Source organism: Ursus maritimus, unplaced genomic scaffold (genome assembly GCF_017311325.1).
Source record: "Ursus maritimus isolate PB19 unplaced genomic scaffold, ASM1731132v1 scaffold_33, whole genome shotgun sequence".
NCBI classification, from domain to species: Eukaryota; Metazoa; Chordata; class Mammalia; order Carnivora; family Ursidae; genus Ursus; species Ursus maritimus.
The window spans coordinates 11,116,983-11,134,651 of record NW_024425897.1 but is presented as its reverse complement, the minus strand read 5'-3'; the positions used below and the strand labels follow the sequence as shown (position 1 = coordinate 11,134,651).

Sequence of the window (17,669 nt, the reverse complement as noted above, 5' to 3'; positions counted from 1 at the left end):
TCTCCCTCTCCTTCTGCCCCTCCCACTCGTGCTCTCTCTCTCAAATAAATAAATCTTAAAAAAAAAAAAAAAAGTTCCCAAGTGGAGGAGATGAGCTAAATAGGCAGAGCACAGAAGATCTTTAGAGCAGTGAAAATACTCTGTATGATACCATAATGATGGATACATGTCCGCAGAAGGTACAACACTAAGAGTTAACCCTAGTGTAAACTATGGACTTTGAGTGATTATGATGTGTTGATGTGGGTTCACTGTCACAGACGTACCGCTCTCGTGAGAGATGCTGATAGTGGGAGAGACTACGCATGTGTGAGGGAAGAGGTATATGGGTAATCACCGTATCTTCCCCTTAATTTTGCACTATGAACCTAACTAAAACTGCTCTCAAAAAATGTGTTCATAAAAGACAATCAAATAAACGGAGGCATTTTCTTTAGACGTGTACTTCCTTTTCTCACCATGATTCTCAGCTCTAAGGTACTTGTTCCTCATCTCCTGCTGCTGATGCACATAGGTCCTCCAGGTCTGGAACATCAGGTTGTACAAGTGATATCTGAGGAGGGAAAAAAAAAAAAAGCAAATGGCATTTCTTTATTTTTTTAAAGTTAGTTTATTTATAATCTCTACACCCAACATGGGGCTTGAACTCATAACCCCGAGATTAAGAGTCTCGTGCTCCACAGACTGGAGCCAGTCAGGTGCCCCAACTGGCATTTCTTTAAACCAAAAAAAAACTCCTAATTCAATATACCCAGTCCATTCTGTACTCAGAAATTAACATGGAGGCTTCTGATCCAAGAAAGCCATATCTATATCCTAAGCTAAAATTTTATTTCCCATAGTCACAGTGAACCCTATTCTCCTTGATGGACAGTCATTCTCCTCACCTCACAGTATCACTAAGGAAAAATAGGCTTGAATTATCTGAGAATGACTTCACCTTCAGCATTCACAAAGCTGTGACATTTGGAGTAGCAGTCATACCCCTATCACTTTAATCATCCACATTATGAAAACGTTACCTCTCCTCTGCACTAAACATGGTCAATGATACTTTTGTCTTTTCCTTCTCCATACACTATACACATTAAGACTGTCAGTCCCTCCATATTTTCACTATCCCATTTCCTAAGACTTGATTTGATACTCTATAAGCTTATTAGAATGATTCAACATTGTCTTTACTTTATCTGAAATATCCACAAATCAGAAACCCTGACCCAGGGGCGCCTGGGTGGCATAGTGGTTAAGCGTCTGCCTTTGGCTCAGGGCATGATCCCGGTGTTATGGGATCGAGCCCCACATCAGGCTCCTCCGCTATGAGCCTGCTTCTTCCTCTCCCACCCCCTCTGCTTGTGTTCCCTCTCTCGCTGGCTGTCTGTCAAATAAATAAATAAAATCTTAAAAAAAAGAGAAAAAAGAAACCCTGACCCAAAGAACCTAAATAAAGAAGTGATTATGACAGTAAATACTATTTTTAAAAGATACAATGTGTAAGATACATTAATTTTTTATTGTATAAAAAAGGTATAAAATGTGTATTTGATATAATTCCAATTTTTACTTTTTCCTCTACTTATACTTGGGAGTACCAATATCAAGATTTAGTTTTTTCTATTTCTATTTTCTTAATGTCCCATATTGGGCATTTATTTTCTCCTATAATCAATAAAAATTAAAGCAACTTACTATTTTAAAAAAACAGAACACTCTTAGCAATTATACAGAATTGAGAATCAGTGAGAAAACCCTATTCAAATCATTAACATGAGCAACAAATAATAGTTACTTAAAGAGGTGTCTCTGTGTGTGTGCCCATATGCACATGTGCTTGGGTTTAATTTAGGACTTTGATCTTACTTATTCTAGAAAGAATTTGAAGAAAAAGAGAATAGGATTCAAAACTCTTCTCCAATCACTGTGATCCATCACATTAACAGAATGAAAAAGAATCACAGGATCACCTCAATAGACACAGAAAAAGCATGTGACAAAACTCAACAACCATTCATGATAAAGACATTTAACAAATTACAGATAGACCAAACATATCTAATAAAGGCCATATATAACAAGCCCACAGCTAACATCATACTCAAAGGAGAAAGGCTGAGAGCTTTTCCTCTAAGATCAGGAACAAGACAAAAGTGTCCACTCTCACCACTCCTATTCAACATAATACTGAAAGTCCCAGTCAAAGCAATCAGGAAAGAAAAACAAATAAAAAGCATCAAAATTGGAAAGGAAGAAGTGAAATTGTCTCTACTTGTAAGCGACATGATTTTATATATAGAAAATCCTAAAGACTCAGACCTAAAGCTATTATATTTAATAAAAAATTCAGTAAACTTTGCAGGATACAAAATCAACACACAGAAATCAGTAGCATTTCCATATATGAACAGTGAACTATCTGAAAAACAAATCAATTCCATTAACAACAGCATCAAAAACAATAAAAAAAATCTGTAATAAATTTAACCAAGGAGGTGAAAGATCTCTATTCTGAAAACTGCATAACACTGACAAAAGAAATCAAAGACAAAAATAAATGGAAAGGTATCCCGCGTTCAAGGATTAGAAGAATTAATACAATTAAAATGTTTTTAAATTATGTAATTTAATTACATAATTAAATGTTAATATTAAAATATTATTAAAACAATTAAAATAATACTACCAAAATCCATCTATAGATTCAAGGTAAGCCCTATCAAGATTCTAATGGCATTTTCTACAGAAGTAGCACAACCCTAAAATTTCCATGGACCCACAAAAGACCCAAAACATCCAAAGCAATTCTGAGAAAGAAGAACAAAGCAGGAGGCATCACACTTCCTGATTTAAAGCTGTACTATAAAGCTATAGTAATCAAAGCAGTATGACACGGACATAAAAACAGACCAATGGAACAGAAACAAACCCAAGTATATATGGTCAACTAATATTTGACAAAGGAGCCAAGACTACTCAATGGAGAAATGACAATCTCTACGAAAAATGGTGCTGGGAAAATTCAATACTCACGTATAAAAGAATGATACTAGACCCCTATCTTAAACCACTCACAAAAATTAACTCACAGTGGGTTAAAGACTTAAATATAAGACCCAGAAACCATGAAACTCCCAAAAAGAATACAGGAAAAGAGCTCCTTCACATGGGTCTTAGCAATGATTTTTTTGATATGACACCTAAAGCACAAGCAATGAAATCGAACATAAACGAATGGGACTACATCAAACCAAAAAACTTCCCCACACCAAAAGAAACATCAACAAAGTGAAAAAGATGACCTACGGAATGGGAAAAAATATCTGCAAACCATATATTTGATAAAGGGTTAATATCCAAAACATATGAAGAACTCCTACAACTTGATGGCAAAAAAACCTCCAAATAATCCAATTAAAAAATAGGCAAAGAAACTGAATAGACATTTTCCCAAAGAAGATATATATATATATATATGAAAGGCCAACAGGTTCATGAAAAGATGTTCAACATCACTAGTCATTAGGGAAATGCAAATCAAAACCACAAGGAGTTATCGCCTCACACCTGTTAGAATGACCATGATCAAAAAGACAAGAGATAACAAAAGCAGGCACGAATGTGGAGAAAAGGGACCTCTGTGCACTGTTGGTGGGACTATTAACTGCTACCGCCACTATAGAAAACAGTATGGAGGATCCACAAAAAATTAAAAGTAGAACTACCACATGACCCGGCAATTTCACTTCTGGGAATATAGTCAACGCAAATGAAAACACTAACTCGAAAAGATATTTGTACCCCCATGTTCACAGCAGCACTATTTACAACAGCCAACACATGGAACTTGGATAGATGAATGGAAAAGGTGTGGTATATACATACAATGGAATAAAAAGCAAAGAAATCCTGCCATTTGTGACAACATGGATGAACCCTGAAGGCATTACACTGAGTGATTAAGTCAGACAAAGACAAATACTGTATGATCTCATTTACAGGTGGAATCTAAAAGCAAACACAAAAAACTCAGAGAAAAAGATCGGATACGTGGTTACTGGAGGCAGGGATGGGAGAGGGAATTGGAGGAAAGTGGTCAAATGGTACAAACTTCTAATTATAAAACAGAGAAGTCCTGGAGATGAAATGTACAACACAATGCCTACAGTTACCACTACTGTATGATATGTGTGAAAGTTGTTAGGAGAATAAATACTAAGACTTTCCATTATAACTAAAAGAAACCTTTTTTTTAAAAAAAGATTTTATTTATTTATTTGAGAGAGAGAGCGAGAGAGAACATGAGTGGGGGGAGAGACAGAGGGAGAGGGGGAAACAGACTCACTGATGAGCAGGGAGCCCAATGAGTGTCAGTTCCGAGGACCCTGAGATCATGACCTGAGCTGAAGTCAGATGCTTAACCAACTGAGCCACCCAGCTTTTTTCTTTTTTCCCCATTTCTTTTTATTGTATCTGTATGAGATGATGGACGTAAGCTAAACTTATTGTGGTAATCATTTCACAATCAAACCTTCAGGCTGTATATCTAAAACTCATACAGTGACATGTCAATTCTATCTCAATAAAACTGGGGGCAAAAAACTTTCTTCTTTTGGGGCGCCTGGATGGCTCAATCGGTTGATCGTCCAACTCTTGACTTTGACTCAGGTCATGATCTCAGGGTCATGGGATTGGGCCCCATGTCAGGCTCCCCGCTCAGTTGGGAGTCTACCTGAGATTCTTTCCCTCTCTCTCTGCCCCTGCTCGCACTCTTTCTCTCTCTCTCATATAAATAAGTCAATCTTTGGAAAACAAACAAATAAACTTTCTCCTTTTGACCAAAAACGTGCTAACAACTGTTTAATAATGTGTATCAGTAAAATTAAAGTAATATAACAGGAAACCTCACCTGTAGTGACAGTCTGCTCGAACACAGAGTTTCCACTCTCGCTGGAACACCCACCACTCTTCTTTCCATTCCTCAAAGACCTTCCGAAGTATTCTTTGCTCATAGTAAAACCTTCAGCAATGAACAAAAATCAGAGAGATCCATGATGATGTGGGAGCTGATATTTATTTCCAAATCAGTTTCATATTGCCTTTGCTTTCTCACAGAAAAGTGTGGCTCATTATTTGACAACACCAGAATAGAATAAAAACAGATATTTTTCAGATCAAAACCTTAGAACTACTTAAATTAGAAAGAAAGCTGAAAAATATTATACTACAGATCTTACCAATTAAAGAGGTTAAGGTAAAATAAAAATCTGACTTTCCAAATACCGTGAGTTGATAATTATTCTCGTTTTTTTTCCTTCATCAGATTAAAGAATTTTTTTAATTTTTTTATTATGTTGTGTTAGTCACGTACATCCTTAGTTTTTGCTGTAGTGTTCCATGATTCATTGTTTGCGTGTAACACCCAGTGCTCCATGCAATATATGCCCTCCTTAATACCCATCACTGGCCTACCCCAACCCCCCACCCCCCTCCCCTATGAAGCCGTCAGTTTGTTTCCCAGAGTCCACAGTCTCTCGTGGTTCATTCCCCCTTCTGTTTACCCCCACTTCATTCTTCCCTTCCTTCTACCAATCTCCCTGCTACTTCTTATGTTCCATAAATGAGTGAAACCATATGATAATTGTCTTTCTCTGCTTGACTTACTTCACTTAGCATAATCAGACTAAAAAATATTTTTGATTGGTAGCTACACTTCCCATTTACCTATACAGGAGATTAAAAGATATAAGCAAATGCCTAATGGTATTCCTAGTACTTACAGGAAGAGAGCATATTAGTTTAACTGAAATCTGGCCAGAGGAGTTATAAAAATAGCCAAAGATAGGTAGAGGAAATAAAGACAGGGCCATCAGGGCAATCAGAAAGAAAACAAGAGCAATGGCAGATTGTGTCGATGCTAACAGGCACTGTCAAGGTGACTAGTGACTCAAGAACTCTGTGCCAGTCACTTTGAATTTCTTTTCATGGTTCTGCAGGTTACTAACATGTCCTTCCTCCTCACTGCTCATGGCTTCTAAAAGACTAGCTAGCAAAAATATACATGGGGAGGGGCACCTGGGTGGCACAGTGGTTAAGCGTCTGCCTTCGGCTCAGGGCGTGATCCCGGCGTTACGGGATCGAGCCCCACATCAGGCTCCTCCGCTGGAAGCCTGCTTCTTCCTCTCCCACTCCCCCTGCTTGTGTTCCCTCTCTCGCTGGCTGTCTCTATCTCTGTCAAATAAATAAATAAAATCTTAAAAAAAAAAAATATATATATATATACACACACACACACACATGGGGAAATTCACTTCACCACTGTTTGTAATAAAAAAAAAAACAGAGAGAGAGAAAGAGAGAAAATTACAACAAATGCCCCTCAAAAGGGGACAGGTTAAATTCAATCAATACCACCTAGTCATTTTTCCTGAAGTAGAGCTAAGTGATGCTGAAATGGAGAGATGTTCCAGAGAAGCTGTTAGGTGAAAAGATAAAGCTACCTCATAGTATGTATGACACCATTTTTAAAAATTAATTTTTTTGTATTTCCAGTACCAAATTTACATATACTTCTATATATATAATGTATGCACACATATTTGTATGCATACATAAAAACATACCTACGTGTATATGCATACACTCTGTGCACATACATAAATGATTATGTTATACTTATTAAAAGCGTGAAAAAGTTTCCAGTATACCAAAATATTACCAGCGGTTATCTCTCAGGGTGAGATTATAGGAGACTGGTGTTTTCTATTACACGTGTCTATAGTTTGAAAAAATTTTTTTTAAAAGATTTTATTTATTTATTCGACAGAGACAGAGACAGCCAGCGAGAGAGGGAGCACAAGCAGGGGGAGTGGGAGAGGAAGAAGCAGGCTCATAGCGGAGGAGCCTGATGTGGGGCTCGATCCCGTAACGCCGGGATCACGCCCTGAGCCGAAGGCAGACGCTTAACCGCTATGCCACCCAGGCGCCCCTGAAAATTTTTTAAACAACAACTTTGTTCATGATTTTTAAAAATGTTAATGGAAAAGAACCACTTGCATTTGCACATGTACTTCCTTCTACCATCTACTACGGTCCCTCTACTTCCTTCTCTTCCCAAAACTCCACTAAAATAACAGCTTCTGAAAGGTGTAAGCCCACAAAGACGGAGAATAGGAGCAACCAGGATAGACAAGTGATGTCAACAACTTTTAGATGATAGTAAAGCAGGCAGGCGAGTGGCGACTGAATCAACAGGGCAGAGAAAGCAGAGGGACAGCTAAGGGTCCTGTGCTGAGGGAATCAAGGAGCAACCAGCTGGTGGCAGAGACCCTGGAAAGGCAGGGAACATGTGGCATCAGGAATGGGGGAGCCCTGGCTGGAGAAGAAAACACAGGATTGCTGGCAAGCTGGGGCATAAGCAGTTAGGCCCCTAGGTCCTGTTATTCACCCAAGCAGAGACTGCGGCTTCTCTCCGCAGAGGCTGAACAGCCGGGCACTGGACTGCAGAACACCAGGCAGAGTCTGGAGAGGGTCTTCAACAGAGTCCACACGCTCAACAGTGAGACCTGCACTCCCTCTCCTGTGCCTACAGCCAAGCTTATACCCACTACCACCCGCCTCCAAGCCACTCAACCCCAGAAGGAGTTTGGAGGATTCTTCTCCTCTGGGGAAAACTGATCAGCCTAAGCAAAAGGCTTTTATTATGATTTTTTAAAGATTTTATTTATTTATTTGAGAGAGAGAGAGGGAGAGCGCACAAGCGGGGGAACAGCGAGGGAGAGAGAGAAGCAGACTCCCCACTGAGCAGGGAGCACACCACAGGGCTTGATCCCAGGACCCTGAGCCCAAGGCAGATGCTTAACTGACTGAGCCACCCAGGCACCCCCGGGAGAAGGCTTTTAGATACTGAGAGTTGGAGGTTTCCCAGTGAAAACGTTCTGGTTTCTGTCTCAAAAGCCTAAAGTGAAGCCTTCAATTTACGAGTCCCTGTGCATACATAGAAAAGCTTCCAAAATCAGCATTTTAGTGCCTAACTCCTAAAAATGAACAGACAATAAAAGGATCTTTTGACATTTAGGGAAAGGCTCCCATATGAGACAATGACCAAAAGCACAGAGAAAAAAGGGGCTGAGGAGAAAGAGACAATATAAGCAAAAATCTTAAAAACAAATTGCTACATTAACCTCAAAAAATTATGAATCTCCAGGATGCTATTCTTTAAAAAAGGAATAATCAGAGAACAAAATGAGGTGTATGAAATTTAAAACAGGACAGCAGAAAGTAAAAAAAAAAAAAAAAAATCCATAGATAGGTAAAACAAAAAGGTGATTGGCCTTATGGGCCAAGTAAGGACTATGGCTTTTACGTAATCTCAGCCAGAAGGGAAGCCATCTGCCATCTGAGTGGAGGAGTGACAGGACTTGATCTACTCAAAATACCTGTCGTGAAGGGACTGACTGGGGCAGGGCTGGAAGCAGGAGACCAGTGAAGTTACTGCGGTCATTCAGGGGAGACACGACGATGACCTGGACCAGGGTGGTAGTAGCTGGAGGTGCTGGAGAGAGCTGGAGTCTGAATACATTTTGAAAGTGGAGTCACCACAATTTTGGCATTTGGCTTTGCAAATTGGGGTGTGAGAGAAAAAGAGATGTGAAAGGTGACTCCCAGGTTTCTGACCCGGGTTCCTGGAAATATGGGAGTTTCCATTAACTGAGAGGGAGAAAGTTTGGCAGAGTGGTTTGTGGGGATGACCTAGATTTTGGTCTTGAGCATATTAAGTTGTGATATGTATTAGACACACAGTGGAACTGTCATGTACATAGCAGAGTCTGGACAAGGGAGAGGTCTGGGCAGGGCGGATATATTTGGCAATCGTCCTGAAAGTTGATGAGATTGCCACGGCTGTGAGGGACACAGAAGCAGTGCAAAGATGATGTAGTGACTTTAACAAAAACAGTTTCGGTGGACAGGTAGGATCTAAGGCCTAGCGGGATGGATTTAAGAGAGACTGTAAGACGTGTCAGAGGCAGTACGGCCAGGGGAGCTGATGTAAGGGGAGCAAACAGACGCACTGCGAGCTGCAGGAGGACGCCCAAAAGATTTTTTTTCAGGTTGAGAGAAATAAGGGTATATGCTGCTGCAAATGATCCAGTCAAAGGCAAAAAATTGACGTGGAAGAGAGAAAAACAAATTGCTCGAGTAACAGCCTTGAGTGGGCATGAAGGAAACGGTGCAAAAGCCAAGATTCTGCCGCAGGCGAGAGCAAGGACAGGTCACCTGCCTGATGGTAGGGAAAGCAGCTTGCACGGTGACATGTTGGTGGTGGGTGGATGTGATGGAGGGAGCTTGTACGGGTCTCCTCTGTTGTTTCTTTTTCTTCTTCTTCTTTTTTTAAAGCTTTTATTTATTTGAGAGACAGGGTGAGTGAGAGAGAGAGCACACGAGCAGAGGGAGAGGGAAAAGGAGACTCCCCACCAAGCAGGGAGCCCGATGTGGGACTCGATCCCAAGACCCTAAGATCATGACCTGAGCCCAAGGCAGACGCTTAGCCACCTGAGCCCCCCAGGTGCCCCTCTTCCGTTGTTTCTATCAAGGAGGTAGGAAGCAAGGCCATTAGCTAAGAATGAGGAAGAAATCTTGATGAACTAAATACTGCAGAGGACATGACTGTTTCACCTACTTCTCAAGTTAACAAAAAAACTTTGTTCAGATCTTCTCTCCAGGAAAATAGGTGACTACTTCATATTTAAGACTACCTTATATATGGACATCTACTGCATTATTTTTGCCCTACTAAGTCAATGGTCATTTTGGTTCGGTTTATTAATGATAAAACAATGCCAGTTTATAAAAGTTCTAAGAACATCTCCAAGAACATAAAGACATTAGTCTGCATTTTCTGGTAGACATTAATTCTTCCCTAATATTCCTAAAAGTGAGGAATAACATGAAAAAAAAGAGCAAAACAAACAAAAAAGCAAACATAAATATGTCCAATCTTCCCCAAACTAATAAAAAACCCACTTGATTTAAAAAGAGATTACAACCTGGATATAAAAAAAAAAATCCTATCCTACATTTCTAGGTCAACACAGTATCAGAATTTTAATTCTGATAGATGCTTAGAGAACAAGCAGTATTCTTACTCTCACATTTCACAATTTGAGAAACTAAGGCCCAGAGCCATAACTTATCCCCAGATCAAACAATTAGCTAGGGTCTGGGCTAGGACCAAAACTCAGGTCTCCCAAATTCCAGTCCAGTATTCTCTCCCCCAGACCCTGCTACCACTTAAGAGCAAAGAAAGTAGAGTATAACAGGATGATTTTCAAGTAGTATGGCAGACATTGGTCACTGCCTAACCTGACACCCACTGTCAAGCCTCTGCCTCCTCATAGGCATCTGGTGCAGAGGCTGGAAAGGTTTCTTTCCCAGCCTCCTCTGTAGCAAAAAGTAGCCAATGGACAGCTCTGGACAATGAGGCAGAAGCAGAATGCAGCTGAGGGCTTCCAGGAAAGTTCTGTTTTCCTGTGTAAAAGACAGATCTGACACCACCCTTCCCTACTCCTTCCTGTGTAAAACAGAACAGTCATTTTGCAACTATGCAGTGTCATCTGTGAAGACAAAGGACCAATATGTTAAGAATGGTGAACTCGAAAGGTACTAAAAGCCTGAATCTTTGATGGCTTCCCCGAGCAGCTAAACCTACACCAACCTCCAGATTGCTTATGAGAAAAAGCAAATCGCAATTTGTTAAAGCCACTGTCAGACTTACTCTTAGAGTCAAATGCATTTCTAATATAATCAGCATTTCCCAAGTACTGGGACTATAAATGGGTATTATTTAAACAGACATTTCCAGTTAAATATGGGTCAAATATTAAGTTAAATAACATTAAGTAGGAAAAGAATTTGGGGAAGATAGTGGAGGGGACAACATAGTTTTCCAGTCTCTGAATCCCCATAAAACACACACAGCAACCATGTAGCAAAACCAAAAATTCATGTATCAATTAAAACAAAACCAGGGGACAAGGTATCCCCATGAAAACAAAATGCAAGCAAGCGAAGACAAACCATCCATAGTCAAAAGACCCCCATGGTATTAACATTTCTACAGGAGGAAGAAGGAGCAATGGGGGTGGCATCTAAGGAAACTAAGAATGGGGAAACCCCAAAACAGCCAATAAATGGTCACCACAAAGTGTCCAGGCCCCATCTGAGACTAGCAGCTGAACCTGAGAGCAGTTTTCTCCTTTCCACTACCAGGGTTCATGTAGACAGAACTGATAACAGTTGAAGCAGTCTTGTCCCTCGTCTCAGAAACATGCCAGGCTCCCCTTTAGGCCAGAGCTTCAGAATGAGGAAAAACTGCTGGAAGTAGAATAGAAATTGAGCAGGAGAGGAATAAGAGAGACAAGGAAGGAGAGGATCACACTAAGTATTTTAGGGGAACAGAACCAGGATATCCCATAGAGCAAGCGCCATATTTTTTAATACTACAAATAAGACAGAAGTGGGAGTTCTGTGAAATAGGAAAGTTAACTGATCTTACCTCACTCTGAAAAGTTCAGAAAGATCAATTCCACATTAAAATGAGCAACAAGATATTTGAGGTCAAATCCTATACGAAGTTATTGTATGAGAAAGGAAAAGGAGAATAACATGCCTACAGACAAAGTATGCCAGAAAGATGTGTCCACAAAACAAAGCAAAAATACAAAACCCTGTTACCTATTATCTCAGAATGAGCTAAAAGACTTTAAGAAAATAAATCCAGGGGCGCCTGGGTAGCACAGCGGTTAAGCGTCTGCCTTCGGCTCAGGGCGTGATCCTGGCGTTATGGGATCGAGCCCCACATCAGGCTCTTCCGCTATGAGCCTGCTTCTTCCTCTCCCACTCCCCCTGCTTGTGTTCCCTCTCTCGCTGGCTGTCTCTATCTCTGTCAAATAAATAAATAAAATCTTTAAAAAAAATAAATAAAATAAATCCACACCTAGCCATATCATATTAAAACTCTGAAATATAAGGGGTGCCTGGGTGGTTCAAATGGGTAAAGCATCTGCCTTCAGCTCAGATCACGACCCCAGGGTACTGTGATCGGGCCCTGCTTCAGGCTCCCGCTCAGCGAGGAGTCTGCTTCTCCCTCTTCCTCTACTGTTCCCTCTGCTTGTGCTCTCTCACTCTGTCAAATAAATAAAGTCTTAAAAAAAAAAAAAACAACTCTGAAAAACAAGATAATGAACCTTCCAAACAGCAATAATTAAGACTAACGACTTACAAATCAAGCCGTGAGACAATGAAATATCTTCAAAATGCTGGGAAAAAACTGGCAACCTAGACTTCCCTATGCAGTTAAATATCCTTCAAAAACGAAAGTGAGATAAAAAAAATTTTAGACAAAATCTCAGAGAATTCATCACAAGCAGATCTATTCTAAAGCAAATGATCACGATGTTCCAATGACAGAAGGAAAATAATCACAGATGGAAACCTGGAGACGCAGAGAAAAAAAAGAACAGGAAGGGTAAATACGTGAATAAATCTAAATGAATATTAGCTGTATAAAACAAGAAAAAATAATGTTTTGCGGATTTTAAAATAGAAATCGAATTAAAATACCTTATGATAAGGGTATGTAAGTGAGGAGAGGGACAGACAGAGTTAAAGTGTTCTAAGAACCTTGCCTTGTTTGGGAAGAGGGCAAAAGGGCCAATTAACATTAGACTCTGATAAATTAAAGATATATATTATATTCTTTAGGGCAGTCACTAAAAGAAGAATAAAAGTATAAAACTTCTAAGCTAATGGGGGGGTAATAAATGAAATACTCAACTGAATTTAAGAAACACACAACAACTTTATTTGAAGGTACTGAAAAGCTATCAAGGAAGTGAAAAGGACAGGGTCAAGGTCCAGGAGAAGAAGGAAAAGCAGAGGTGAACTGTGCCTACCCTGTGCAGCTGGGACGGACCGCTGCCACACTGGGAGCTTCACTGGTAAAGACACACAAAGGAGGTGGGAACAGCATGGGCCCCCCACAGGGCATATGCAAAGATTTCAGAGGACACCCACAGGCCAAATTTGCTTTAAAGACTTTGAATCAAAAGATTTGGATGATGTTCCAGATGAGGAAAGCTACAATGTCAGAAAAATGAAACAAGAAATGTTGTAAGAGGGGCGCCTGGGTGGCACAGCGGTTAAGCGTCTGCCTTCGGCTCAGGGCGTGATCCCGGCGTTATGGGATCGAGCCCCACATCAGGCTCTTCTGCTGGGAGCCTGCTTCTTCCTCTCCCACTCCCCCTGCTTGTGTTCCCTCTCTTGCTGGCTGTCTCTCTCTCTGTCGAATAAATAAATAAAATCTTAAAAAAAAAAAAAAGAAAAGAAATGTTGTAATAAGGGAAGAGTGGAGGGGTTAAGAACCCACAACATTTGCTTGTTTTTTTTTTAAATGCTTACATCTCAATGGCTGCCAATTCTTCCTCTGAAATATACCCTCCACTGGACCCCACAAGCTGCTGCACATGTCCCTGACCCTGGGGGCTCCCCTCGTTCTTCGTGCTGCAGCTCAAGCAAGTTTAACCAAAACCCGCAGCAGGGGGCAGTGGCCCATACGAAGTGAAGCTGCGGCACAGGGACATTCTCTGGACTAAAATGTCACTCCCCTTGCCAATGCCAACTTTTCGCCCAGGTTCTGTCCTAGACCTAGTTAATGTGGTCAGTCTCAACAGTGCCCTGAAAGAGAGATTATTTACTTCTGGGCAAATACTTTTTTTTCAGAGAAGGTCTTAGCTATCCTGGTTTAGTCAGGATTCCTTCACACATTCGTTTTTATGCTGGGTTACCATTATATGCCTGCTGGAGGCTGGTGGAGTGGGCGGGGGAATGTAACACATGCCGTAACGAAGGTTACACATGGGCTTAACACAAAACAAAAACCTAGAATGAACTCAGAGAAGTCTGGTGTTCTGAGCTAATACTACCTGGCTTTAGAGGGAAATACTCTTCCAAAAGTCATTCGAATCCACAAATATAAGAACTTTCTGGCCACGCATCTGAAAGAAGAAAGGATATATACACATTTTAAAACTCCATTTGGCTTATAATTTTCTGGAAAGCAGAGGGAAACTAAGGTCCCATGGGGAGAGACGGTAGCATGAGTCAAAAGGTGAATCACAGATAATCTCGCATCAAATAAAGCACAGGATGGGACAGATTTATAAAGCAAAGATCAAGCAGATTATTTTTATTTCCAGAAGTAATCTGTACCCTCACTGTGGGGCTTCAACTCACTACACTGAGATCAAGAGTCATATGCTCTACTGACTGAGCCAGCCAGGTGTCCCCAAGCTGGTTATTTTTGAAAAATACTTTCAATATCAAGTCTTTCATCAATGAAGACTTCAGAGTTGAGGAAAAGAAAGTATATGACAATGCTTTTTATTCATTTATTCTTACTGCCTAAAACACCTAGCAAATGCCCACTCACCTATCAAGACTCATCTTCAATGCCTGCTCCTGTGTGAAGCCTTCCTGGACCTTCCCCAACCCAAACGCTCTGATCCAACCCTTAGCATAATATAATGTTATGATACCAAATCACAGTAATCGGTTCACAGGGGATCTGTTGTTCCCTCTGCACTGTGAGTCCCTGAGAACGGGGACCATGTCTTATAGTATCCCAAGTACCTAGCACAGTGCCTGGTACACACGAAAAATGGTGGCTTGTCTTGGCCAGTTAGTCTCCAGGTTCAGCTTGGAACACTCTTCTTCCTCCTGCCCTTTATCTGGCTTATTCTTACACTATCCTTTAGGACTCACCTGAAACCCCACTCCTTCCAGGAAGCTCCTCTGGCTACACTAGTGGGGCTGTTCTAGCCCTGTGGGGCCTGCAGCACCACATCCTCTCATCTTATAGCATTTATCCTGCTTTCTTGGTGTGACTTAGCAGTCTGTCAAGTCTACATGATTTTAAGCTTTCATGAGGTCACAGGCCAGGAACGTCTTAATCACCTCGTATGCTCAGCATCTAGCACACCACCTGGCCAAGCAGGCACCTGATAAATTGTTTTTTGTAGTTTTATGGTTTTATTAACACAAACACAATGTGCACATAAGCTATCTATTCATTCTCTTCGCCTCGCAGCCTGGCATTGGGATTGGTGGCTCTGACGGCCAGCGGGGCTGCCCTTTCCACGATGGCTTTGCAGTTCTTAGAGGAGACACTGTGACAGTCCCTGCACAGTGAGATTTGTTGCACGTCTGCAGCACTTCAAGCTCCTTGACGCCGTGGACCAGGAACTCCCGGAAGCCACCGGGCAGCAAATGCTTGGTATTCCTGTTGCTCCCATAACATATGCTGGGCATCAAGATCTGGCCCTTGAATCTTCTGAGCACCCAACTGTCAATGCCTCTGGGTTTCCTCCAGTTGCACTTAATTTTGACATATCTGGTGCCAGATAAATTTCTTGGTCCTCTTTGTAATGATCTTGGGTTTCAGCAGGGGTCAGAGGGAGGCCATGAGGCTGACTGAGTAGGAGATGGCTGCCACCTCCTCAGGCAGCGCCGAGGAAGAGAAAGCCTGATAAATTTTTGTTGAGGGGACCTGGGTGGCTCAGTCAGTTAAGCATCTGCCTTCGGCTCCGGTCATGATCCCAGGGTCCTGGGCTCAGTTGGGAGTCTGCATCCCCTTCTCCCTCTGTTCCTCCCCCCTGCTCATGCTCTCTCGCTCTCTCTCTCTCTCTCTCTCTCAAATAAATAAAATCTTTAAAAAAAAATTTTTGTTGAGTGAATAAATGAATGCCTTTGAGAGACCTAATCAAGAGTACAGGAAAATGATAATTTTTCTCGGGCTATGTTTGGACTTTTTCTGGAAGATTCTCTAGAGCTTACACCTTGTGGGTACAACTAGAGAATGTGAATGAAAACACCAAATGACAGACTTTAAGTCTGCAGATTCCTAAATATCCTTTTCTTCTGAACATTCTGTCACAAACAGTAGGCATCAGAGTCTCGACTAATTGAGATCAGAGAATAACAATGAACCCCTCATTTTAACCAAGAAGGGAGAACAATGGAAAAGCCACTGCAGGCAGGTGACAACTTGCAAGCTCACCTGATACGCAATTCTCGTAACCGGTTCCTTCGGATCCAACCATGTGAGGCATGATGCTGAACTGGATGACTGGCCCTAGATATCTCACTCTGGATCCCAGAGGAGGCAGGAGACTTCTGGTTGGCCAGTATCTTTGGAGGATAAGTTTTCTTAACTGTACCATCCTTAAAAGACCTTAAATTTGAGGAGCAATGGGGAAAGGAAAGAATCAAATCATCTCCGCATGTGACGCAAATATCTTTTAACCACAAGTGAAATTAAATAGATAAGCTCAGTGGGACAGACTGATAGTAACTATGCTTCAAGGACAATGAGAGCCCAATCTCTGATAGAAATACCTGCCATTCACAATGGTGTGTCAAACATCCCGAAGGCTACCCCCTAGATTCAGTGACGATTAGGTAGAAGGACTATAGGACTTAGCATATAGTTGCACTCGGGGCTATGATTTATTACAGCAAGAGGGCACAAAGCAAAATCAGTAAAGAGATAAGGAGCATGGGGCAAAGGCTGCCGGAAATCAGATGCATGCTTCCAAGAGTCCTCTCCCAGTGGAATCACACGGGATACCCTTAATTTCCCCAGCATCGAATTACGAATTACGTGAACACATGTGAAGTGTCATCTACCAGGGAAGCTCATTAGAGACTCGGTGGCCAAAGTTCTTACTGAGGGCTGGTCGTACAGGCACCCTCTGCCTATCACATACCAAAATTCTAGATTCCTAGAAGGAAAGCATGTGCTCAGTATAAACCACATTGTTTGCACAAACAGTTCGGGCACAGTTAACTACACTTATCAGTCAAGGAATGGTGAGAACCCTCTCGAAATCTAAGTTTCTAGACACCAGTCAAGAGCCAACCTCGTAAGCAGGACTTTCTAAGGATAGCAGTCTCAGGCCTGCAATGTTAATTCTCTTTTGAATGAATGGAAAACAAACATAACAGAGAAGAGCAAGAAGGAAAGTGAGTTCTTTAAAAACACTAATAAAATTGACAAATAGTCAATGAAACTGATCAAGAAGAGAGACAGAAGGCTAAAAACCAATACTGGGGGGAAAAAGGAAACACATCATTACAGATCCTAAGAGATACTGTATAAAACTTGATAAAAATAAATCTGAAGATATAGGTAAAACAGATAAACAGCTAGAAAAGCAAAACTTACCAAAACCACACAAGAAGTATAAAATGTCAACAGTCCAATAACCATTAGCAAGAATAAACAGTAGTAAAAACCTTTCCACAACAAAATCTCCAGGCCTAGATGGTCTTGCTGTCAAGTTCTACCAAAATGTAAGGAAAAATTCACGCCAATCTCCCATAAACTATTCCGAGAATTTAAAAAATTTTTTCTACTGTTTTATTCAATCCTATTCTGTTGGAGAGAGAAAGAGACAGAGAGAGAGAGAGAGAGAACAGGGGAGGAGCAGAGGGAGGGGGGGAGAGAGAATCTCAAGCAGCCTCCACACACAGCGCTCAGCACAGAGCTTGACATGGGACTTGATCTCACAACCCTGAGATCATGACCTGAGCCGAAATCAAGAGTCAGACACTGAACA

The 17,669-nt window shown here is 41.2% G+C and overlaps 1 protein-coding gene across 1 annotated transcript in view; it reads right to left on the bottom strand.

Annotated features, from left to right (window-relative positions):
• The window catches only part of SFI1 (SFI1 centrin binding protein), a 79,988-nt gene that overhangs the window by 57,460 nt on the left and 4,859 nt on the right, over positions 1–17,669 (bottom strand). The window contains 4 exon segments of the mRNA XM_040619763.1: positions 459–553; positions 4,904–5,014; positions 13,977–14,048; positions 16,109–16,282. Of these exon segments, the coding sequence (XP_040475697.1) occupies positions 459–553; positions 4,904–5,014; positions 13,977–14,048; positions 16,109–16,282 (452 nt within the window).